Below are 26,513 nucleotides of genomic sequence, written 5' to 3'. Positions count from 1 at the left end.
TTCCTGAAGGTCTCATTTTAACCTGTAAAATAAATAAAAATACTGATATAGTTAAACTAAATACCAACACAAGCATGAAAAATCTATTTCTGATTCAGTGCTATACATTTTGATATTCAGTGTATGTAAGACCAGCTGCTGAAAGTCTCACTGTGTCTGTTTAAATTACATGTAATTGTCTAACTCGGTGGTAATACATTACCCACACTGTCTCAACTGAAGTTAAAACTAACACGTCTGTGATTTTTTTTTTAATATTAAAAAATTAAGCAGTGTTTTTTTTATAATTGTGTCAAATTGTCAGTTTTAATTTTTTTAGAAAAACCGTTAGAGACTACAGTCAGTGCAAACCATAGCCTACACAAAGCTTTCTATACGTAATCTAGCTTAACCCAAAATTATGAATCATTACTTATTATGATGGTGAAACAGAATTTAATAGTAGAATAAGCTTCATAACAAAATGTGTCCAGCATTTAACTCTTAATGTGCCCCCCCCCACTAAATAAAAGCATGTGAGCAAGAAGTTGCTGTTTAAAGATTACATGTATGTGTAACTCAGTTTGAGATTTGTGATGTTACCTCAGGTGGCAGCTGTGTTTCCTTGAACTAGAGTTACCCTGCCCAACCTCACTTTGACAGAGGTTGCCAAAGATGATTAATTTACAACCAGTACAGTGATTTGTCCAAAATCTTGTTCCCACTACGCCCTGCACACTTGCTACAAGCTCCTCCGTCAGAGATACGCAGACACACATCAGCACTGAACTGAAGACAAGTGCTTAAAATGGAAAAACCTCAAGCAGAGTCAGGACTCCCAAAGGGACATGAGCCTGTTCCCATGGATAACAAATGGTAAGTGAGCTCTGATTTCCCTTTATAATGGTACGCAACTTTACCATTTTGGTTCACTCTCACTGCTCTGTTATATGAAAAAATATTTATAGAGAAACTGCTTAGCACCAAACAGCTTACAGACATAGTTAGAAATAAGCTGGCAAATATAGTGGAGCATACGGCAGCTAAACAACCAAATCTCTCCCTCAGAGGGAGATATCTGGCTTTTTGGTTGCTGTTGTCGTTGAAGACCACAGTGAGATAAAACAGAACATCTTGTAACTATCAGTCTTGAAACACGACCTCAAGTGATAATGTTGCTCCCTAATAAGCTGCTGGTTTATGATAAAAATGATAATCACAATTATTTAACATGATTATTCATAAACTTTGAAAATACCATGCATTTATTGAAGGTTTTTAGAAAGTTGCATGTTTAAAAGTGGATTTTTTTTTTTTTTTTTTTTGACAGCCGTGGCTGCAGGCATTAAGGCCTAAGGTTGTCTGTCCGTCCCATTCTGGTGAACACAATATCTTTGGAACAACTTGACAGAATTTCTTCAAATTTGGCATAAATGTCCAATAGAATTTAAGGATGAACTGGTTAGATTGTAGTGGTCCACAGTGACCTCACAAAGCAGATTTTTGGCCTGTCGAGATGTGCAAATGAGCAACTGTTTGCTATCTGGTTTGTGAGGCTGTTCCGTATATCGTTTTCTGAGCTCCGGAGCTACGCCATTAATCAACAGCCCAAAATCAACAGCCCATAATCGCAGCTTCAGTCAGGGTTTAACTTTAGAGGTTTAACTACACTGCATACAATTACATGAAGATCAGTGTTCATGAATAAATTATTATAACTACAGAAGGAAACAGATACTACCAATAACACAAATACTACCAACAGTGTCCCCTCAAAGGGGTCCATGGTCCCCCTGATAGAGTTGCCCAGACCCCTATGGCCATTTTCAAAGAGGTCCCTTCAACTCCCACATGAGGATACCTGAATGAAAACGGGTTCTCTGGGTACTCTGAACTCTCCTCTGGACTTGTTCATTTTCCTACAAAAAGTAACAAAAAAATGTACATATACTATACAATGACTATACTGACTATTTTTGAGAGGAGGAAGATTTTTTTTTTCATTATGGACATTGGGGGGAAAAAAGTCAAAATGATGAGAATGAATTCGAAATGTCAAGAATAAAGTTGAAATACACTGTCAAAAAAACGCAGAAATTTCGAGAATAAAGTTGAAATAAAATTTCATGAATAAAGTCAACCTTTTGAGACTTGCATACAGCACGTGTGACACTAGGGTAAAGTTGGAATGATATTTACTGATTAGAACTTAGGGAATCAATAACTCATGAATCAAAAGTTGTCAAAACACAAAAAATGCCTCGTTCTAATCGCAGTTAGACCGAAAAAGAGGTACACCCTCATTTTCATCCAAAATCGCTGTGCTCCAAGCTGGACAATAAACATTGGTCTTTATGCGCAGCAGGTTGTCAGACGAGTGCTTAGGGACTGTCTACAAAGTGCAACACTTTAGAGCGAAAATATTCAATAACTCAACTCTTATTTCCCTAACGGTGTATTAGCACCAAATTGACCTCACATATTAATGATCTACTGGTGATTATACTAAAGCACTTATTTAGGAAAAATATGGTCTTTTTATTAGTTTTACACAATAAATGGTAAGTTTGTATATGTCTTTTCAGGGCAAAGAACAACAAGCTTATTTGAAGAACAATGAATCACTAACACATGTATCAATACATAACATAAAAAAAAATGTAGCAGCACTAATGGCAGCATTAGTCTTTGCACATTAAATAATTACTTATATTAACTGTAAAATTAAGTATATCAGTATGTGAGTCATCAAAGGCATACCGTGCTAGATTCACCGCTTACTGTTTGTGAACACAACATTCAAACTTGGCCCGTCCTCCTCAGCTCAATGACACTGAGAGAGCAGCGCTGGTCAAGTAAGCTCGAGAGTGAATACAGAGGGAGAGCGGCGTTAACAAGAACAAAGCAGTGAATCAGAGAGATAAAATGTTATTTTCTGACAGTTTCACAGCTGTTATTTTCTAAAGCACAAATGAACACACGCACACTTGCACACAACCCTGCAGGATCGTACTGCATTGCTGGATTTTTTGTGAATACAGCTGAAGTGCATGCCTGTGTGTGTGGCTCAACCTCACTCTCAGTCAGACACGCAGACCTGCAGCATACATCCACAGAGCAGGGAAGAGAGGCGTCTGGTCGCTATGTTTTTGGAGACCTGACTTCGCCCTGCTATTGGCCAGGGCCTTCTCGCCGCTTCCCAAAGGCTGACACCCAGAAATGTCCAAAACAAAGCAAAATAAGAAGAAAAAACAAAAATTCAGGCAAAGGGCAGGTTCATTGCAGACACTGACACTGCACACACACATCAGTGTGCGCTTCACATTCTGCATACATTTGTGGTATTCTTACAACACATGCTAAATGTAACATAATGTTGTGGTGGAGGACCTCAGGGTGCCTGTGTGGGACAGAGACAGGCGCTGAGGGAGGGAGAGAGAGGATCATGCTGGTTCACCAGCTGTGTCTTAGTGTCAGTAAAAAGGATTTTGTGGCCATGAGAAACGGTTTACCGACTCTCTTATTTAATTATATTAAGACCATGCAGTTTAAAATGTTTTTCAGGTTTATTATAAATATGTGTAGGTATAATCATAATGAGTCTGTAAAGTAAAAGCAAAGTACAGCTTAATCAAGGTGGAACTTGCACAGTCCAAAGCTGGCCCTTTAACAAAACCATTCAGAGAAAACAACAACCGAGCCAACTCTTCAGCTCCACAGCTGTCAACTCAGTGCAGGTGTGCAATCACTGCTGGCCTCTTTATTTCAATCTTTTCAAGCGTCAGATTAGGGTTGTATAATGTTTTTATTTAAAGCTGTTGATTTTACACCTGTCAGCAGTAGTAAAAAATAATGTTGCTGCAGACAGAAATTCAAGGCTCTACGCTCCCCTATTCTTTGTCAGAGAAAGGGCTGCCATAATAAAAAAGACAAACATAAAAATGTTGATAGGACACTATGAACTGCAAGCAGGGTCATTTATTAATCTTTGTAATATGAATTTCAAGGGTGGACCGCAATAGTGGGGTGGGGTGAGCCCTGTCAATTTAAAACCCCGAGTGGGTGAGGAAGTATCACCATTGGTCAGTCATGTGTTTTCCTGCTGGTCTCCTTAGGAGGATTTTACCAGCCAAGTCAGATGTTATCAGTCTATCGAATGGACATTATCTGTAGTTTTGGTCTCATAGTTGTTAATTTGAGGGGGCTGACCGAAACTGTTAGGTTTAAAGGCCGTTATCAGCCCATCGACTTGTACTTTGCATGTCAAAAGTTGTGAAACAGTCACAGTTTCTTTGGATTTAACTTTCCATTTCCTTAAATTTAAGCGCAAAAACTACATGGTTATGTTACAGAAAACATATGGTATGTCAGTTAAAACAGCCATCTTAGGTGAGCGATTTACAACGCTCTTCAAAAAGAAATGTGACTTTATGCCAAGAAGCACTTTGTTGTTGTTCGTATGTGTAATCTTGGAGGAAGGGGACAGATCCCAGAATATGAGCCTCTCTTCCGCATTCCCGTTGTCTTTATCAGTTTTGTCAAATCCCTACAGGGTTTCATTTGTAAACTTTCACATTGTCTTTCAGTCCACATCATCTATAGAAATTTGCTCGCTTTCAGTAAAAAATCCAATTGGGGTGAACTTTAAGGTAAATGGCTTGCTGATGTCTTTACTATTTTAGCGATGATAGTAAATTGGTTGTATTTGCTAATTAAAAGGGTGGTTGGTAACTTGTTTCAAGTAACGCATGTGAGTGAAAAGGTTTATCTTATTTTTTTTAGGAACCAGCACTTTTCATGTTCTTCCTTTTGAAACTGTCTAATACAGAACATTTTTGAGTCAGTGAACTTTACTACACTTGCCATTTATGCTTTTGTTACAACTGGTAGATTAATCAATATGTGTTTGGAAATCCCATCGGATGCCTTACACTAAAATGAGAGCACCGTTGTTCTATGAAATAGATTATTTTTCCATATGAATTTATGAATGGTTAGCATGCGTTAAAGGTTAAATTTTGAATGCTCATCAGAAGACAACAAAGGGAAGGAAAGTCACCTGGACACTAAACCTGCAAACCTCAGGGTGTGCTCATATGACAGCCAATTTCACAACCTGCTGTCTGATTAAGTGTTTATTCACACTCCCCACCAAAGCATCTGTCATCAGACTCTTTTTCACTGGTTGCACAATAACTGGGAACATAGAGATAAATGAACAATAACACAAAGTAGTTGGTCTGCAGTAACATGGGAACTTCAAGGCTGCAGGAATTGTGCCAGGCTTTGAAGCCAATTTTCTTGATGGGCAAATTGCGAAATTACATCTGTCATGTGATGCTCTGCAGCCGAAAACAATTTTTTCAAAGACTTGCATTGTGAAAGAGATGCCTAAATCAGTGGATGTGTTTTTTTGTGCTCCAAAACCCCCACAAAATGATTAGTTTCACTTCCAAGACTTGATCCATTACATCCAATAACTTTTGGAAAGTGTAGAAGAGCTGCACAATTGAATAATTTAACCCCTACACAAGTTAGCAGAGTGGTAAACCAGAATTAGTTGGCTCGGCTCGTGGGATTCTCTTGTGTGGCTGCTGTATGGGCTACAAAGTGCGGAAGCAGTAATGATCATCTGGTAATTTTACTGGCGATAGATGAGCCATGATTGGAATAAACAAAAAAAGTGGTCATTGCTGTTGGCAAAACATTAACAGATCACTGAAGTTATTAGGACTCATCCTATTAATTATCCATCCATTTCATTGTTTAATTAAAAACCCATCATGAACCTGCTGTTGGATGAATGTGGTGGTTGATCACAATACTTATTCCACTTCTTTCTGTCTGGACCAAAGTGTAGAGATACTGATGACCTACATTAGCGCCCACAGAAGCATGCAGGAAGTGTGCTACTGTGCAAATCCCCTCCTCTTTACATTGAGACCATGTGGCTTGCATGGATAGTCCCCGCCTTAAGTTGCTCATTCAGAAACACATCACACCCCGCCCCCTCCTCTCTCACTCTGTCCCCCTTTCTCTCTCAGTTCATTGTCACACAAACACAGCTCTCTCAAAACTACCCATGGACTCGCTCATGCTCAGAGCTGTGAAGAACACTTGTCCTGGAGAGACTCTGGGATTTAGACTGAGTATTTTTCCCAACACGCACCACATGAATCCTACCTGGGGCTAAATGAGAGCGCAACACTGAACCACAGGCTACAGACGCGAAGCGAATTTCTCAGGTACTCTTTACCTTTTCCCTTCAGGTCACATGCAGCTTTTTTCTGTCTTTCTGTCTGTTGCATTAGTTGTGAGAAGTGAGCACTGTTTTGGTTTCAGTTCTTGACATTGAGACAAATAGTGTCCTGTAAGTTCAGAGACAGCTGGGCTTTTGTGGCTGCACTTCTGCTTGGCGCCTGTAGCTGTATTATGTAGGCCAAAGGTTACCGGCAACGCTACAGCGAGAGGAGCTATTACCCTTGTTTAGCATGTTGAGTGTGACACCTCAGGCTGCACGGTGATCTGCTGCTGGTAGATCACATTTTTTAAAACAAATACATTTGTCTTTTGCAAATATTTGAACAGATTGCAAAATAACGAACTCTTCAAAAAGCTACTTTGCCAAAATTAAACTAATATTAAATAATTAAATCTCTTGCTGTAATTGTTTTCAGAAAATTCAAGCTGTATAAATTAATGAGAATTTCACTTTCAAGCATCTGAAGGCGAGCAAAACAGCCACTGACCTAAACAGGAGAGTGGGTTTTTCTTACAGACATTTGGTCTGACAGTCTGATAATCAAAACAGAAATTGTTTACCACTGAGCCCACACCTCCCTGTTGGTGGTAGATAAAAAAAGAAAGTTACACAGCAGAGGTGACCAACAACTATTCCCTGCATTGCCAAAGTCTGGTCACATGTAGAGCAAAAATATTACCTGGGATATTTTTTGAAAAACCACCATAAGTTGTTGACAGCACTTGTTCTTTGCACCTGGGTGCATTTTTGCCTCCTCCTACATTTCAGCATGTGAATTCAACTCTCAACTTTCCGCCACGAGGGTTTAGTGATGACCATTAGTCAGTCTGATAGTTGATAGGTACAGTTTGACAGGTGCGAAGAATCTTTACCTCTGATGTCTCAAAGGAAATATATTCCTATGTATCTAATTTGAGATGGTGCATCTTTTCTACGAGCCTCAACCAAAATAATACTGCTGTTGTCCCTGGTGATCATCAATGGTACGCTACTTTTTAGCCAGGCATTGCTGTTGAGATCACAGTGTATCTTTGGCCTCGACTGACATATCTGTGAACTGGTTGCTTTGCCAACAGCGATCCATGTCTCTCAATACATGAACCAGGTTGACTTTGGTGACCCCCTCTCTTTATAATCTTTTGCTACAAACATTATAATTTTTCCAGTACTCTGTTTTGTTTTAAAATAATGACATTACCATCAGCCTCAACTGTACTTTGCATTCAGTGCTAATTAGCAAATAAACAAGCTAAATTAAGATAGTGCACATGGTAGCATTAGAGCTGTACCTGACTCAGAATTATGTCGGTTGAATGGGATTTGGCAGTTCAATGCGAATATTTGATGCTTCGTTTTGTTTTCTATACAAAGTTTTCAAACCTGAACGGGCTCCACCGGACGTTATAGTAAACAAGCTAATGGCGCAAGCGACGAATCGTATATGCCCAACAGCACTTTCTGCCAACACTAGATATCAGATAAAAGCCAGAGACTGCATTGTATTAACTTGCAGTGTGCTGTAAATTCACCCCTTCTTAACCTTACTGTGCAGCCTCTCTCTTCTTCTGTACTGCTGTCTGCATGTCAACAGCTTCAAAGAGTAACGTTAAAGTTAAGGGCACTAGCTCCACAGCAAAATCTGGGGACCAAAGTGTCCCCAGAAGTAGGCTACACTGCACAAGAAAAAAGACTGCTCGACTTGAGGCAATCTAAGTCAACTGAGGGTTTCAGACTGATGATTCGAGTGTCCGACTTTTAAGAGTCCTAGTAAATATTACAGGTAAACATTATACCTGCTAATCGTTAGCATAATGGCATTGTCACTGTGAGCAGGTTGGCATGCTGATGTTGGCATTAAACTCAAAGTATCACTGCGCCAAAGGACAGTCTCACAGAGCAGCTAGCATGTCCTAAATCCATCCTACATGCTAATTCTAAGCAGATTTTTGTAATACCATGTTCACACAAACCATACAGTACTGCACAGAAACCCTCATATTTAGACATCTCTGCAAAACGACAAACAGCTGCCATATAACAGGGACGGTAAATGGTTGTTATTGCCACGTTATGCCATTGTTACTGTTGAGAAAACGCTTCCTGGAGTGTATGCTGTATGTCACACTAGAGAACAACGCTGTTGTGTTACATGTCACACTCATCACACCTTTTGTGTTTCCAGAACGCCTGCACATTGTCAAAAATTACAGTGGGGCTTCATCATGCTGCTGTTGTTTGTATAATAAAGCATAGGCAGCATAATGAAGGGTCGTAATTGTAAAAACATGGTGGTTTAACATGAGCATAATTGAAATTCCTCATATTTTACCTCTCTAATCTTATACATACGTTACATCCCCTCAGGTCATCCCCTCTTGGTGCTCACCAAAGCAGTGGTCAGCAATGTCCAGCCCGCGTGCCAAATAGACAATCTACCCCCATCTGAAGAATGCTGATTATACTTTTATCCGTGTTGAGAGTGAATGACAGAGACAGATATGGCGGGCTGCACTGTACTAGACAGCGCCTGGCGCCAAAATGGCCTGCGTATACATTAACAATATCTGCATACTGTTAAGTCAATGAAAGCAGCCTGGCTTAGTTATTTTTCAGCCGTAATTTTAATTATCGTATTAATGGGCAAGGCAGCTTTATTTGTATAGCACATTTCATACACAGGGCAATTCAAAGTGCTTTACAGAGTAATAAAATATAAAAACATAGTAAAAGATACAGATTTACAATAAAAGACAAAGATAATTCATCGGGCAGATATGATATATGCTCTCTATCTTTTCCTCCATGTTTACTGATTTTTACATTTGAAGATATCGGCCTGGCTAGCAGATAGTTAGAAGCCAGCTGGAGGAGAGCTCTCAGACTGTTGGGATGATTTCAACATGCCGATGAATGACCTGCAGCCACACAGAACAAAACCAACCACAAAAATGCTCCACCAAGACTGGCAAAACAGACACAAGAGCCTAAATTTAGCAGAGCTGACAGAGGGGCAACTCAGTGTCTTTCTCAAAGGCTTTCCACTGGAATCTCAACTCAATGACCCCTATCAAGAGTGGTGTCCCGACACATTAGACCCTCCTGTTTCTTCTAACTAGAGAAATTCCTTCCCTTGTTCTATAAACGCAGGCAAAAGATGGCAGCACTATCCTAAAAACGGGGCCACAGTAGATAACGGACAAGTTTATCATCTATTCAGTTCATGTCCTATAAATGGTGTCATTGTTGTCCTGGAAGACAACACTCTTCTGAACAGAACAGCCAAACACAAGAGAGGCATGTTCCCTCACAATGGATCTTATTCTGTTTTTGCCATCAATATATGATCACTTATAAACCTCATTAAACCGGAAATGCTGTGCAAGAACACACTTGAACATAAACAGTCTGTTAAATGGTAAATGGACTCCACTTGTATAGCGCTTTTCTAGTCTTCGCTTTCACTCTACATGTCACATTCACCCATTCAAACACATTCACACACTGGTGGCCGAGCTACCAAACTGGATGCCACCTGCTACTCAGTAACCGTTCATACACACTCGAGCTCTGATGGAGCAGCACTGGGAGCAATTAGGGACTTATTGTCAAAAACTAATTGCAGCTAACCTCCTTAATCCAGCTGTAAGAAAAAATTACAGATGTTTGTCATAAATCGCTTTAAAACTCAGCTCTGTTTGTTTGCTCAACCAGCCCTAAATTACCATTAAGTTGGCAACAAATATAGCCTATAATTGCATCCCAAATATTTTTCCGCAACACAACAAGAGTTGCATCAGAATAGAGCCAAGAAATGATTATTTTGTGTGTTGAATTCAGAGTTTATGTGCAGCGGGGATCGGTCCAGGACGTTAACAGTTAGTGGTTGGACGAATCTCTTATAACAATCATACCTATCACAGGCGTGCAAATTCTTGTCCTGGGCCTCTGTAGGGGAGACTGGGGATGTTTGTAACAAAGGGATGGTTCTCTAGTGCAGGGGTCGGCAAGTCCGCTACGTGCCGCATAGATGCATTTTTTTCATACCACACATCACATATCGCCATTTCAGCACCAGGCGCTGTCTATTACAGTGCAGCCCGCCGTGTGTGTCTCACTCTCAACATGGAAAAAAGTATAATCAGCATTCTTCGCCTAGATGCTCTATTTGGAATCAGGAAATAATATGCTCCCACTGATAACTGACATCAGAAGGCACACACGCCACCTATGTATTTGAATTTATTGTAGCCAGCTCAAGCGCCGGCCAGCATATATCCTCCCTCTGGTATGGTGAAAAAGCCAAACCCTTTCACGGCGTTAAATTGATAAGGCAGGCAGCTTTTACTCAGCAACTTACATTTGGGTAGCAAATTTGGGTCTCAACATCTTGTTGAAAGATAATGACATGTGACCGATTGCCATTATAAAGTGGTGGGTGTACGCCTACTGCATATCTCTATTGAGTTATATAATAAGTATTAACACATATATTTAACTATAACTACTAACTAGTTAACACCCAAGTGAGTCCACAGTGGTCATTTCTGAAGTCTTTTATCAGTTCATGCAATTTGTCAACACTAACTTTAGTTTTACCAAGACTGCAGCGCTTCATGCCAGACAGAGGGGAAGGAGAGGGGACAGAAGCGCATCAGAGGAGCATTCGAAAACTCTTGCTACCCCAACTGGGCTTTAATCAAAACCTCTAAAAGATCCAGAGCGGTCAGAAAGGAAGAGGCAGAAAATCAGAACAACATTGTCATTCCTTATGTCACAGGAATATCTGAGAAACTCAGGAGGATCTTCAATAAACACCACATCCCAGTTCACTTCAAACCCAGCAACGCACCAAAAAAGACAAAAGCTTGTCCACCCTAAGTGCAGTGCAATGCAGCCAGGATTGCACAGACTTGTTCATTGGGGAAACTAAACAACAACAACAACATCTAAACAACCCCACGAGCGATTGGCACAACACAGGAGAGCCAACTCCTCAGGTCAGGACTCTGCTGTCCACCTTCTCTGTCAAAGTGGAGAGACTATCTTTGAACAGAGGAGGTGGCCTACGACACTACTGATCACCCATTTACAATGCGGTCCTGAGCCCCCTACCCAGAAGGATCAACACCCATTCACATTTGGACCTATCTAGGCCCAACAACCCACCCAAACCAGATTTGGGTCAAAGACTCACGACTCATTAAATACCAACACAGGATTTAAAGCCTGCACTCCCTTCCAGTTGGTTTGAAGAGAAGAGGCCTCCTGGATGAGATGTGAAACGTCTTCAAGAAACTGAAACAGCACGTACGGGTTCATGCCACCCCTGCATAAGTCCCACTTGGTCCACCCCAGATAAAAACAGCCTGGACACGCCACTGTTACTCACCCGACATGAGTTGACTTACTATAGTTGTTTGTCCGCAGAAAGTCCATCTCACCAGTTCCTCTGAAAAAGTCTCTCCTGGTAACCAAGTGCGCTATCTGGTCTCCTTTTTGTCCACAGCCGAATCTGACGATGTCCATGAGTCCGAAGTCCATGTGAGCTAACGTTAGCTTGGTAGCGGCGCGGCTGTTAGCTTAGTTGGAAACTCAAACTAAACTCTGATCGACCGAAAACGCATTTATCTACCAACAGCACACACTGCGACTTTACCATCAATATTACGCTTTTCCAAATAATCTGATAGAGTTACCGTCCGGGTATCACAAACGGAGAGGCGGACCGGAAACGACAGAAAACGACAGACACACCTATGATACATCCAGGGACACACCCCTACCTGCTGTTCTCCCGCCCCCCAGCCAATCAGTTGCTAAGAAACTTGACGTTGCCTAGCGCCATAGCGCTGACGTCACCTTTTTTAAACGTTTTTATTTTTTTTTAACAGTCTGTATTGAATACAAGATCGTTACAAGAACGCATACAAATACGTAATCAGAGGGAAAAAAACAAAAATACCTAAATAGATAAATACATTTAAAAAATGAAACGAAAAGACAAAAATTAAAAAGGAAACAAACAAAAATACCTTAATAAATACATTTAAAAAAAATACATGAAACAAAAAGATAAAAACTTAAAAGGAAGTAAACAAAAAGATAAATAAATAAAATACATGAAATGAAAAGACAAAAACTAAAGAGGAAACAAACAGTAAACGAAAAAACAAAAATTAAAAAGGAAAAAACAAAAAAAACAAAAAAAAAAAAAAAAAAAAAATACATGAAAAAAAAACACAAAAACTGACAAGGAAAAATTACAAAAAAAAAATTACATTCCAGTTTCACAATGAATGACAGTTACATGATATTATGATCATTTAATAAATTAGCCCTTTGAAATATGGAGTGACACCACTTTTCTTATGTTGATTTCAGACACTCACAAGTTTTTAAAACTTAACTTTTAGCAAGTGGGTTCAAAAAAACATGGGAAAGATGAACTGAGCAACTTGGTAAGAAGTGAAGAGAAAGCTACCCCCCCCCCCCCGAGTACAGACCTCTAGTATTGATCACACATCCTCTGCTGATTTTGATAATTATCCTCTCACTAAATGATCCCTAAAACACTTTAGTCAAGTTGTTTTGCATCTATGCATTTGAAGCTTTTAAACTGTAATGTAGTAGCACACATATTTTCCAGTCTATTTGTTCCACTCCCACATCAAATCCAAGGCAGCAACACAAAAGCAACATTGATGGAAGAATTATCCTCATGCCCAGCAGCACTGACCCTGTGTTGACCTAATACAGCAAGACTGCTGGCATTGTGCGTATTATGAACATAAATACACTCTGATGAAATCATGTCTGTGGTGAGCAGTTATGTTGTTATTTTTTTGGTACGGCAAGTGACATTTCAGCACTGACAATGTTTGGTCACAGTTTTCTACAACAGAGAAAAATACGCATAAAACATGAATTATTATTATTATTATTATTAAACACGATATAGTTCAAAGCTAGAATTACAGCCTTGAGGTTGTGTGCCTATGCAAACCTGGTCGAGTTACATTTTACATCCATGTATGTGAAAACATGGATGCTTCTCATACATTTTGAACCCGACAGCACAGAAGATTTTTTCAATCAGTAGTTTCAAGGTGGACACCCAAGATTAGTGTAACCTATTCGGTAACTGACCAAATATCTCACCTTCTGTTCCTGAGTTTTGATGAGTAAAGAAAAGTGTTTTTGCTGGACATTATGATGTCACAGTGAAGTTGTCCTTTGACCTTTGACCTTTTGGATATGATATGTCATCACCTCTTCATTATTTCCTATGAGACATTTGTACAAAATATTGTCATAATTAGCGTTTTTAATTCGTTTTAATTCTTTAGTTATGGCCAAAAGCATTTTAATAATAATAATAATAAATAATAATAATAATAATAATAATAATAATAATAACTATTATTAATATTATTATTATTATTATTATTATTATTATTGTTGTTATTATTGTTGTTGTTGTTGTTGTTATTATTATTATAATTATTATCAGTACTATTATTAATATTAATTATCATTATTATTAATAACTACACTAACATTCTAATACAAAATACTAATATTTTGACTTCATACATGCAAATATAAATTATGTTGCCTTTTAGTTGATTTTTTACCATTTACAATATGCTCCTCCATGGCCTCCAATGATGCTGCTGTTACTGTGTGATGTCAGACCGCCAAAGTCACACACTGTACTTTTTCAAGTAGGAGGTCAGAATATCTCGCCTTCGGACTTTGAATAGAATGCAGCATATGGCCACCATAATTTAATCAGTTTTGAGTCCAAGTGGGCATTTGTGCCAAATTTGAAGAAATCCCCTTAAGGCGCTTTTGAAATATGTTTACGAGAGTTCGATTGTCGGACGGATGGTTGATGGTAAATGCCAAGTAATAATGTCCTCGGCATGGAGGCAGAAAAATGTGCTGCTCTGATCTGTCACTGAGAACCACTGAAATAATTTGTTTTTCTTAACCCTTTTCTTGCAGTGCGATGGACAAGCCTTATGGCACAGAGTTCAAGTTCAGGCTGGAGGTGGGATCAACCCGTCCTTCTCCCAGCGCCCTGACCAGAGGACAGTGGTCGAGCAAAATGGAGTTCCTCTTGGCTGTGGCGGGACAAATCATTGGCCTCGGAAATGTGTGGAGGTTTCCTTATCTGTGCTACAAAAACGGAGGAGGTAAGTTTTATTATAAACGAAGAAAGAAGTTGTATTGTCCAAAATCCATGATGTAAAATCAAGGACAGAGGCAAATGGCATGAACACAGAAACACAACATTAGGGACAAAGCCACTTAGAGACAAGACATGGAGATGTCGAGACTCGGAGACAAAACAGCAGTTAGTGAAGGTCGGGAATAAAGAACAGGCCACCACAGTGAGACACATGGTTCCCAGCTGGTCCAGTCACTTGGTCCAGAGTTCTCCTTAATCATTAGTTCAGGGTCAGCACATAAAAGACTTACCACACATTCAATTTCATTTGACAAAGTGTAAATAACAGCTGGGCTTAAAACACAATGAAATAAAACATATTGAGAGAATAAAGTGCAATTTGTGCAATTTTGAGGACATACTCTTATACTCTTAATCTCTAATACTTAACTACATTTAATATCATAAAAAAACATTTTAGAACAAAACAGTCAACATTTTAATATTTTTGCTGATTTTTTTTCAAAAAAACCTTTTTTCTTATTTAATGTTAAACGTTTCATCAAAATGACACCATTTATCATAGCCAGAAACTTGAAAAACAGAAATTGTTGTGTATTTCCATATTTCCAATGGTCCTTGAACCAAGGACCAAGAACCAGGGTGGCTCAAGGAAAAATATTTGTAGCTTTGGGGAGGGTAAAAACAAACAAACTGATAACCAGTTTTTCAGTAACCCAGAATTGACACACCAAACACTGACTCTGGACAGGGCTGTTTTTGTGTTAGCCATCAAAGTTAGAAGCCGCTCCACGACTAGAGCATTGAGAAAACATTGATTTGTAACATGAAAAAGCTATATTCAGTGTTTTTACCAGTTTAAATCAACTGGCTGGTTTGTTTTGGAGAGGAAGAGACCTCTGTGGATAATTCAGCTCCTGGTAAAAACCTCCTGAACAACAAACACTAAGAATTCAAACAGGGAGAAGTTTCAGCTGGTTGCAATCTGCAATCCTAACCCCTGGATGTCACTAAATCCCCTTAAATCTTACACACTTAAATAAAAGAGATGAGCCAGCCTATCTCAGCAGAAGCAAAGTTGCGTGTAGAATAATCCAGAGCTTTAAGTGGACAGAGCCACTCTGAATTTGCCTCCTGGAGATGATCGCTGCAAAACAAAGGAGCAGAGGCTGGTAAAAACCTGAAGCATAGGAAAACTGTAAGCATTCGATTCGACACATATTTGTCATGAATAAAGGCAAATACATAAAACACGTGCATATTCAGACAAGTTTAACACAAACACAAACAAAGGAAAACTGACCAACTGCTGAACTGATGAGCTAACAAAGTTTATTTAGATAATATTTGAGATTGGACTGATAATTGAGCTCTCAATGCATCTCATAGTGATTTTTAGGGATTACCATAAGTGTTCGACAAGCAAATAATGTGCGTCGTGCTTCTTTCTGTTTTCCCAAGGTGTGTTCTTCATCCCTTATGTCCTCTTCCTGTTTGCCTGTGGCATTCCCCTGTTCCTCCTGGAGACGTCTCTTGGCCAGTACACCCAACAGGGAAGTATTACCTGCTGGAGGAAAATTTGCCCACTTTTTGAAGGTAACAATGTAGAATTACTATCATAGTTTCTGTGTGAAACCTAGGATGGTGAAGGGATAAGCCCACCTTACACTGCATCTGATTTGCTTATCCTAACATCCTGACATCCTTACCCTAACCATAATCAATCCCTCTTCTCTTGCCTTAATCTAACCAGTCCAACCAAATGAGGCAACAAGTAGTTGGCACTTAGAGGCAGAGAAGGGCAATTCATTCCTTTGCTATCCTTGATTTGCAAATTTGCATCCAGTGCTGGCTGGAAAAGACAAGTCCATATATTATTATTATTTTTTTTATTTTTTTTTTTTTGGAAAATTTGTGTTTTTACAGGGATGGGCTATGGCAGTCAGGTGGTTGTTTTATACTCCAGCATCTATTACATCATCATATTGGCCTGGGCTTTCCTGTATCTCTTCTGCTCATTCAACTCTGAACTTCCCTGGGCGAGTTGCAGAAACAGCTGGAATACAGGTACGTCCCAGTATGTGATCTGACTGAAGTAAACACACACAGAAACAAATTAATAACTAGACTGTTATAAATCTGTAATTCAGCTGTGAAAAAAGGTCCATTCTACATATTGTACCTCAGTGTTATAAACATGCATAGCAAGTGCCCTCTATTGGTTGAAACCTGAAGAAGGGTTTGGGTCTGAAACGTCACACGTGGAGGTAATAAATGTTCATGGGAGCATTATCTAGTGTGCAGACTTTATTTGTATTTTTGCATCTAATTTTTTTTGTCCAGCACCTAGTATTCAACTGCTTTTGGATGTGAGCACTGCCAGATTTTTTTCTCTCTATGAAACCCAGCTATTGTTATTGATATTTTACTATTGGTTGGTTGGTGGCAGCTTTTGGTCACCAAGCCCATCCACTCTAAGTGTATTTCAGACCCCTATCAGGAATGGATCCATTCAGTCCTGTAACATTATAAAAGTGTAGAAGAGGCACAACATTAAATCATTGTATGCCCATTCAAGTTAGCAGAGTGTCGAATCGGAAGTTAGCCGCTCAGCTAGTGGAAGTCTCTAGTGAAATTTCATGTTTTCCACGCTTCAAAAAGTCATGTACTAAGTAAAAATCATAATGCAGAAGCAGTGCTGATTACCCAGGTAATGTCATACCAAAGGAATCAAGCATTTTTTGGTATATGCGCCACGGAGCAACTTTCACAGGAACGAACGGGGTCCTGCCTCCAGTGCTGCATCCAGGTATTTTATACATCTATGCTTCTACCACAGATGTATAGTTCATTGACATAAAAGTTGCTCAGAGGAACATGATGCTATGCATGATGCCAAAACAGATTATTCAGATAAACTAGTGAATAAAAGAACTTTTCACCTGACTGGTGAGGGAGTGACTGGAGCTCCCCCACAGGCGGGCTTTTCAGGTCCAATGGCATCATGGGATGGATGTGGAAGTTGTAATTTCACATTTGGCTGCTGTGTAAAACTGGCTGTGAGTGGAGTGATTGTGCAGGCGTTACCTTTTTTTCCCTCATCAAATTTTTTTTGAAAACCTTGTATGCGACGTGCGTATAACAATCCTTTTTTCAAACTGGCCTCTAGAGACTTTTTTTTTCTTTTTAAACTTTTTGTTGTAGAAGCACTTCAGCCAAAACTCAGTTTGGCTCACTGCAGTTAAGTTACTCTTGAAAATGAAAAGATGTCAGAAAGGTATGCCAGAAAGCCCTGAAGGCAGAATTTGTGTGTACATGTCCCTGAATGCTTCATTTAAAACACCCTGTCTGCTTTTGCAACAGAGAACTGCGTGGAGTTTGATCAAAAGGCTGCTTATTTGAACTGGACTGTAGCTGAAAATGCAACATCACCAGTCAGAGAGTTTTGGGAGTGAGTATGAAAAAAACCCAAAATCCAAATACAACGATAAGGTCTGAAAGTAAATTGACCTCTTTGAATTATAACTGAGAATGTGATTTGCAGGAGAAGAGTTCTGAATGTCACAGGAAGTGTACACGAGTTAGGAGGCATACGATGGGAGCTGGCTCTGTGTCTTCTGTTGTCCTGGATCATCTGTTACTTTTGTGTCTGGAAAGGAGTGAAGTCCACCGGAAAGGTAGGAAAAGGACTTTAGCATTCTGTATGTTTTATGTAAATAACAGAGTGACTCTTAACGATGAATTAGGAATGGGTTAACAACTCTTTCAGCAGACAAAACACCACAATCATATGACTTTTCCTGATTTGCTGCCTTTACCACTACAATTTAATTACAGATTGAGAACATGTGCTTGCACAAAGTTCATGATCAATCATAAATGTTTACCAGCACACAAGTATCAAATAAAGCAAGAACACCGAGTGAGGAGGCCACTACACAGAAATTAAATTGTAACATGAATCATCAGCTACACACACATCCACACACACCCCAAATAAAACTTGTTTTTTCAGTGTTGTCATGCAGGAGTGCAGAATTAAATTAATTATTTTTTTTACAGGATCTGGTTAGTAGTATAAATAGTATAGTATATAGTATAAACAGTTTATTTTTGGTGAAATGTTAAGTGAGACGTAGAATAAATTGATTTTGATTGAATATCACTTCTTAAGCTTAGATTTGATTGTGTTTCCTGATGTTAGCGTTCATCACACATGATATGTTAAAGGGGGATTTAAAGAAGGCATAACTTTTGCATCAAACAGGTTTTGGGCTTTGAGGTTCAGATGAAATTTAAAATAAAGTTAAAGTTTTATGATTTTTTGATTCTTGTAGAATAAATTATTTTTTAATCATGTTCTACTTTTAGAACCTGCCAATGAAATAAAGGCAATTAACTTTTTGTCCTAAAGACAAGTGCCTTGGTTCCTTCTTATTTTTTCTAAATGTGTACATGCCCTTCACCAGAGAGCACCATCTTTTTTGTACTATTACTACTTTCAAGAAGCTCCCCTTTTTTTGTCTTTGGAAAATAAACCAGTGTTGAATATCAGTTATGGATCCATTCAGGTATGACGATTATCAGATCCACATATTAACCCTCACTCTTTCACAGGTAGTTTACTTTACTGCCACGTTTCCATACGTGATGCTGGCAGTGTTGCTTGTTCGTGGACTCACGTTGCCGGGGGCTTTAGATGGGATCAAGTTCTACCTCTACCCAGATCCATCCCGCCTCACTGATCCGCAGGTAAGCACATTTATTTACTCCTCTGTCTGAATGATAAGAGGGTCAACTGAACCTACCGCCTCATGTATACAGACAAGCCATTTTACAAACAAGCTGTTTGGACATACATTTTGGAAATTATAAAGGTTTTTGAAGAAATACAGCTAAATTATACAAAAATGTGTATAGAATTGTTGGGTTTAATCATAATAGTATTTTTTTTTTAAATAATGGAGCTTAAATTGAGTGCTGGAACAAACATGTACAGAACACTTAAAATATGACATACATTAAAGATCCCATCGCAGTGATAATCAGGTTTTTAACCTCAGTAACATGTCCATTTGGTGTTTTTTTGTATGCTAAAATATATTATTATTATTATTATTTAGTTTGCCTATTTTATTTATGTTTTATTTATTTTATTATCTTTTATTTGTGGTTTCATTGCTTTTGTATTTTTTCTATTTGTTTATATTATCATAGATTGATATTTTGCATCCTGAATCTTGCATTTTTAGTCCTTTGTTTTAATTTTTTTCAAACTCTACCCTAGTTTCGTCTCGCTTGTGTTCAGTAAGACTGTTTATCTTCTTTTTTTTAATTGCCTTCTATGTCTCCCATTTCTGCTTTTGCTGTGTTTGTCAAAATAGTTTGTAAGCTCTATTTTTAAAGGTGGTATATAAATAAAATGATTATTATTAGAGTTAATTTTAACATGAGCATTTTAACATTGCCATCTATTGGAATGTATTTGCTTTTTGTTTTACTTTTAAAGTGGGAAAAAGATTTTAAACAATATATTAATCACAGCAGAGTATTTTTACATAAAAACATGTCTAGAGGGGAATTGTAAATATACAAAGCTACTTTGAAAAGTTAAGGGGAACCCAGAGTTCAGGAGACTAAAAGGATCAGTTACTTATACACTGTTTAAAAAGATGGCACAGTTTCCACAGTCCCTGTATTTGCAGATGATTGTTTTGCTGATGTCACAGTGGATGACTGCAGTGTAAAACATTATCAAATGTTCACAAGACGGTTTGGTCTAGATTCTCTGCAGAGTTGCAACACACTGTAAATGTCTTTTGGATGAAAAAGTGCCCTTTCATTTGTCTTGCAGGTGTGGATGGATGCTGGCACCCAAATATTTTATTCCTACGCTATTTGCATTGGGTGTCTAACTGCACTTGGCAGTTATAACAAGTACAACAATAATTGCTACAAGTGAGTTTGATATAATATTTACTGTGTTTTTCAGTTTGGGTATGGTAGATTACTACAAAACAAACACATCATGCAGTGAGTTGCCCAAGCTGCAGCTTCAGGGAGCCACTTATTTAAAAAGCACAAAAGCAGCTGAAGATATACGAGACCTTTTGAGATGTTTGCCAGAAGATCTTCAGTGCCTGTTTTAGGCAAATCGTTTTTTAGGGTAATTTAAACAAAGGAAACATCACTGAAGTATAGTTTACTTCAAATTCAAGAATCATGTTATAAATATAACAAGTCCTCTAAGGCAAATTTAGGATGTGAGTCACAACTATCGAGAGAAAAAAAATTTAATTCATCTAATACAAAATAATGTAGTATTAAATGTACTGGTGTCTTTTTGTTTCAGGGACTGTGTGTACTTGTGCCTGCTGAACAGTGGGACCAGTTTTGTAGCTGGCTTTGCCATCTTCTCTGCACTTGGATTTATGGCATACGAGCAGCACACAGACATATCGAAAGTGGCAGAGTCAGGTGAGAGTATATGAAATGTTATTAATTAGAGAGTACATCAAGGAAGTAATAAGGACCACTGCAGTTTTAATTTAGCAATAATGCAAAATAAAAGTTAAATATTTTGACTCAACAGCAAAAAAAGTCAGTCATTTCTCTTTATCGTCTCACTCTCACTGCAGGTCCTGGCTTGGCGTTCATTGCCTACCCTCGAGCGGTCGCCATGATGCCTTTCCCTCAGGTCTGGGCGATATTCTTTTTCGTTATGATCATCCTACTGGGACTGGATAGTGAGGTAAGCTGACTCCTTTTTTTTAGTAATAAGAATTAGAAACAATAGTTTTGTTTCTCTCTTGCATAGTTTTCATTTGAAGATAATATATTTAGAATAATTATGAAATAAAATTATGCGAAGCTTTTGTTCATATTTTTGCTCACAATGACATGGACAAAGACATAACTAGAGATCATCATGGGATAGTATTACTCCAGCCATGTGATATCCGATTTAAAACACGTCAGCCAGGGGCACAAAGGTCATAACGTTATCACAGCTGGTGCTATAACAGGGGGCTTTTTCTTCTATTTCGGATGTGTAAATGTCACAACAGTCCTTCTGAACTTGAAGGAAGTTTGGCTTTTGATCTTTTGCCCTCAATTTGAAGCATGTGGGTTTGTCATAGCTAGAAAGGGATCAAGGATTTCTGAACATTGTGGGAACATTTCATCATTACCGTGAACTACTGCACTTACTAATATCGGAAAAAAAATCTGACTCATTACTTTTTTGTTTCTTAATGTGTTTTGATGCAAATCTGAAAGCATAATTAAAAAATCTAGTCTTAAATATATTGATAAAATAACTAGATTAGAGGATTGTGCGGCCCTGGCAGAGGTATGCACTCTGAGCAGTGACTAAATTACTATGAAATTGTCTCTGCAAAGTGCATGTGTGCAACCTGTGTAGAGTTGATGTGTAACTGGGGGCTCTGTGTTTCAGTTCGTAGGTCTGGAAGCTCTCGTAACAGCGATTTCTGACATGAATCCTTCCTTTTTCCATGTTGGCCATCGTCGTAAACTTCTTCTACTTGCCATCAGTGTTTTTAGCTTCTTCATTGGCCTTGTGATGGTTACAGAAGTAAGATCATATTAAAATGTAATTTTATTTTTTTCACCTTTTGACCTTAACACGACAGCTAACTGACATGTCACACGCAGGGTGGATTGTACATCTTCCAGCTGTTTGACTACTATGCCTGCAGTGGGATGACTCTACTTCTCTTTGCCATTCTGCAGTCGTGTTGTGTTGGATGGATATACGGTGAGTGAATAAAGAAGAGGAATGTGCCTGATTATTTTTACTGTAAAGATGAATTCCCCTCACCACAGCGTTTCCATCTATTTTCAGGTGCAGACCGGTTTTATGAGAACATAGAGGATATGATTGGATACAAGCCTTTACCGCTGATTAAGTACTGTTTGAAATATGTCACGCCAGTAATATGCCTGGTGAGTTAAAGTGAAAGTCTGTTTATATGCCAATAAACCATTAGCTAAGCTCCGCCCCCAACATTAATGTTGCTGCAAGCGTTAACCTCTGGGGTCAATCCTCATAGATGCCCACGTGATGGCCATTTACATGAGTTATTGCTGGATGACTAAATCTAACCTGGTTTCTCCTTAGTGATTATTTCCAGTCCCGCACATAAGAGAAATTACCACATATTCAATTTTATTTACTACACTTAATAACACGTGGGCTTAAACAGGCACGTTTTCTCTTAAAATTTATGGTGATTTTTTTTCTTAAAAATTTGGTTCATACTTATTAAAACTGCATTTCTTTAAAAATGTGGTCAGTTTGTTGATCTTTTTTTTAAAAAAAAAGAAAAAAAAAAGAAAAAGGTGATTTTTTAAAAAAAATTTGGTAATATTTTTTTCTCTAACATTTTTTGGGCTTTTTTGGGGGGGGGGGTTAAAGAAAACATGCCTTCCAAATTGCAGTCCCGCTGATCTAAACAGCCCCGTTTGGCTGCTAAATTTAAATACCTGTTTGCTTTTTCAAGCTGTACGTTTTCATTATTTAAAGAGAAAACAACTCTGTCTCAGAGAACGAGTCTAGCGGGGGTTGCTGGAATGTAAACGTCCCTTAATCCAATAAAGAGGAGGACAGTGAATCTAACCTTAGTTACACAGTGTGGAAATGTTACACTGCGTATCTGCTAAGCAAATAAACAGTGTTTAATCAATTCCTGGTACATTTCCCTTGTATTTTTGGACTCCTTTTTCCAAAAATATATGCATATAACATTCAACAACAACAACAACAACAAGGTTGACAGGTTGGGTAATCACTGTTAAGGAGGGGGATTTAGCGGCCAGTTGAGGACTGAAGCTCATCTTGTGTTTCATGCCAAAATTTACTTTTACTTACTTTTAAAAAGGAGTTTCATTAAACAAGTTGCTCTTATCAGCCACATGTTGATTTTTCACATTCACTCCATTGTATTTTGGAGTTATTTGAGATACATCAATAACATTTATTAAATTGTCTAACTAAGAATTAAACTGTTTTCTCTGTGACTCTTTCCAGGCAACATTTATTTTCTCCTTGGTCAAATACACTCCTCTGAAGTTCAACAACACAACTGAGTATCCATGGTGGGGTTACGCTCTCGGCTGGTGGTTCACTCTCTCCTCCACACTCATTGTTCCTCTGTTTATGTTGTACAATGTGTGCACCACTCCCGGTACACTGCGACAGGTAAGCTGGTTGTACTTTAAATGGGTTAAAATGTTTCCAAAAAGCTATGTTTTTCTATTTTTATTAAAACCTATACTCTTTTTTGTTAGAGGATCTCCATCTTATGTACTCCATCTAAGGACCTGAACAGATCGGAGAAGAAAACGCTTGAAATGCTTGACTTCACCTCATGTCCCGACAGCGTGGCGTCATAGTGACAACAACCAAACTTCACATTTACTGACACTGAGAAGCATGAGGAGAGCCCTCGACACAATGGTCCTACTCCTTTTAAAGCAGTGGTTCCCAGTCTTCCAGATGTTTGACCTCTTAAAACAAAGCAGCTTGAAAATGATCACATAACTCATAAAAGTGCAACATTTAATGGAAAGTCTGGCGAAAAAAATAATTTTGTGCAGCAGAAATGCCTTTTTCCCTGCTTTCCTGTCTTGTTAATGATAATCTAGCTACCCCTCAGCCTGCAGCGCCTCGAGGGGGTCCTGACCTCCTGGTTGGGAATCACTGCACTGAAGGAATGGCTTCGAATTCATTATGATCAGAGCTTGAATGCCAACGTAACAGAAATATTTTAAAGAATATGATGAGGAGAATCTACACTCAAAGGTCCATTTACTTTACAGGGAACATTTGTTTTCCCCTTAATTTCTAAACCCCGCCACATTTTATGTTTGTCACTGACCAGCTGTCTTAGATGTGGTGACCAGTAACCAGTGAGCGGGGCTGCAACTAATAATTACATTCATGATCAATTCATTTATTGATGTTTAGTCAATGTTTAGTCATTTGTTTTTTAAATGTCACAAAAATAGTGACAAATGCACATCACAAATTCCCAGAGAGATGAACTGATGTCTTTCAGTGTTGGGGAGGAGCTTGTTACAAGTAATAGTGTTATGTATTAAATTATAAAATACATGCGAGTGTATCCCATAACAGTTGCCGTGAAAAAAAAAAAAAGTTACAAGAATAAAACAGGTCAAACAGGTCAAGATAGAGGCTGATATGGCCTCTTCCTGACAACCTCCATCTGGCTAACTTAACATGCATTGTTTTATACAACATACAATATATGTAGTAGGAGGTCACTGCTCAATCTCCAAAGACCCCTGATCCAGTGAATACTAAAAAATACACATACCGTAAAACTTCAAATGAAAGCCTAGTCCCAATTTAACACCCAGTCCCTTTTACAAGCCCAGCGTGGAGACACTTTTTGACAAATAAAGGCCTGCCTCAATTACAGGCCCTGTCTGATCAGTATGCAGTTCATTTTTATAGAAGATCTTTGGATGAATAAAAACCAGCTTGTTGGCTACCTGCTGGAGATAATGCTAGTTAGCTGCTTAGATCACGCATACAAATATGTATATATGTTTAAACTGTAGTCAATTTGGACACACAATGTAAGCTTGGCAAGATTCTCCACAATTCAGTCATTCGGTTAATTTTACTGACGCCATGAGCACCAAGGGAGACGGTAATACCAACATATTAAACAAGAGAGAAATTAGTAGATGTAGAAGATTTTTTTTTAAAGCCAGAGAAAAATGTCCAGTGAACTATATTCATAATTATCATAATTCTATATTTAAAATTATTTTACAGAATTGTTATCATTTAAAAGATTTTTTTCAGGTCATTTTTGCTTTTTTTGTTTTATTTCCCTTTTTTGGCGAATTTTCAGGTAATTTTCTTGTACTTGGGCTACTTCTTCTTTTGTTGCTCATTATCCTCTTCTCATGTTTTTGAAAAATAAATACATAAATAAGGCTGATTTGTCCACGTTTCAACGGGTTAAATAAATAATTTGATTGCATTTTCCCATCTTTGCAACAGTTTTGTGTAAAGGGAATTAAAAGCCCGTCCCATATAGCCGCCTGTCCCAAATATAAGCCTATTGAGGTGACTGATTTAAGCAAATGGCAGCCCTGGCTATTAATTGAAGTTTTACGGTATACACCTTAAGAGGAGCATGATAGGACCTCCTCAAGATAGTTGCATTATTTACACATTAAACAATCCTTTCCAGGACTGATGTCTTCAGTTGTCTTAAAGACACACCACTTACAATTAACAAAAAAGCAAATTTTCATCATTCATCGGTTATAAATTAATATTATTAGTTGTTTCAGCTCTATTAGCAAGTGGACCTTAAAACTTATCAGTTATGAATGAAGAGCCACGCTCGAATTTGAACTGATATTTTAAATTGTTGCCTACATGAAAAAAAGTGTGAAAATATTAGTGTTTTGTTTGTTTTAACTGGGTTGCTTAACTATTCGTGGTAAAGTAACACTGGTAAACCAAATAAGCCATACTGACTGAATGCTTCAGTCACTTTTAGGTCACTGCGAATGACGTAAATTTCAAATTGCCAATTCAACACAGCAGTGACATGAAAAAGGGTCTGATTCACTGCCTGCACCTTAGCCCTCTGAGCCCAACACTAGAGTGTCTCTGGCCTGAACAAAGCACCGCTGCCATGAAAATGCGCACGTAATGCTCGCACGGGGAGGAAACAACTCAGCATTTACAAATTTGTGTTTTGTGAAGATAAAACAAAACACCAACAAGTTGCATTAAGAGGACGGACGCACCAAATGCAAAAGAGACACACTGAGCAAACCTGTTGGCTGTTAACAGTCAGAATCACAAAGAGTATATTTTTAGCAGAGTTTTGTAGATTATATTTTTACTGTGGTCTCATCTCTAGCTTTTTTATAAAAGGTGCAGGTTAATATTCACATTATTTTGTATTATTTTTATATCATATCCTTTAAATTTGTGGCAATAGTACTTTTGTGTAGTACGCAAATGCTGTTAAGAATCAATCATTTGTTTGTTTTTTTTGTATAGAA

General features: G+C 38.3%; 1 protein-coding gene across 2 annotated transcripts; it reads left to right on the top strand.

Moving 5' to 3' along the window:
• The first annotated feature begins 750 nt into the window (after window positions 1-750).
• On the top strand, window positions 751-25,212 carry slc6a22.1 (solute carrier family 6 member 22, tandem duplicate 1). 2 transcript variants are annotated; one of them, XM_042508046.1, is made up of 16 exons: window positions 808-855; window positions 6,024-6,224; window positions 14,249-14,439; window positions 15,897-16,031; window positions 16,362-16,502; window positions 17,799-17,886; window positions 17,980-18,112; window positions 19,053-19,187; window positions 20,290-20,393; window positions 20,788-20,912; window positions 21,074-21,186; window positions 21,892-22,029; window positions 22,110-22,212; window positions 22,300-22,400; window positions 23,485-23,655; window positions 23,745-25,212. In XM_042508046.1, exons 3-16 carry the CDS (start codon window positions 14,253-14,255, stop codon window positions 23,847-23,849), a joined length of 1,779 nt encoding a protein of 592 aa, XP_042363980.1. In that variant the 5' UTR covers window positions 808-855; window positions 6,024-6,224; window positions 14,249-14,252; the 3' UTR covers window positions 23,850-25,212. The 2 variants fall into 2 exon arrangements, with proteins under 2 accessions (XP_042363972.1, XP_042363980.1); XM_042508038.1 differs by lacking the exon at window positions 6,024-6,224 and having other exon boundaries at window positions 751-855.
• The last annotated feature ends 1,301 nt before the right edge of the window (window positions 25,213-26,513 follow it).

The sequence above is a fragment of the Plectropomus leopardus genome, chromosome 2 (assembly GCF_008729295.1).
Source record: "Plectropomus leopardus isolate mb chromosome 2, YSFRI_Pleo_2.0, whole genome shotgun sequence".
NCBI classification, from domain to species: domain Eukaryota; kingdom Metazoa; phylum Chordata; class Actinopteri; order Perciformes; family Serranidae; genus Plectropomus; species Plectropomus leopardus.
The sequence above is the reverse complement of the archived record's forward strand: the minus strand, read 5'-3'. Positions and strand labels throughout refer to the sequence as shown.

Excerpts from the sequence above, each read along its gene's own strand:
- slc6a22.1 (XM_042508038.1), top strand. The coding sequence starts at position 788 with ATGGAAAAACCTCAAGCAGAGTCAGGACTCCCAAAGGGACATGAGCCT. Across the intron at positions 14,440-15,896 it reads GTGCTACAAAAACGGAGGAG|GTGTGTTCTTCATCCCTTAT; the intron begins GTAAGTTTTATT and ends TGTTTTCCCAAG. Across the intron at positions 16,503-17,798 it reads CAGAAACAGCTGGAATACAG|AGAACTGCGTGGAGTTTGAT; the intron begins GTACGTCCCAGT and ends CTTTTGCAACAG.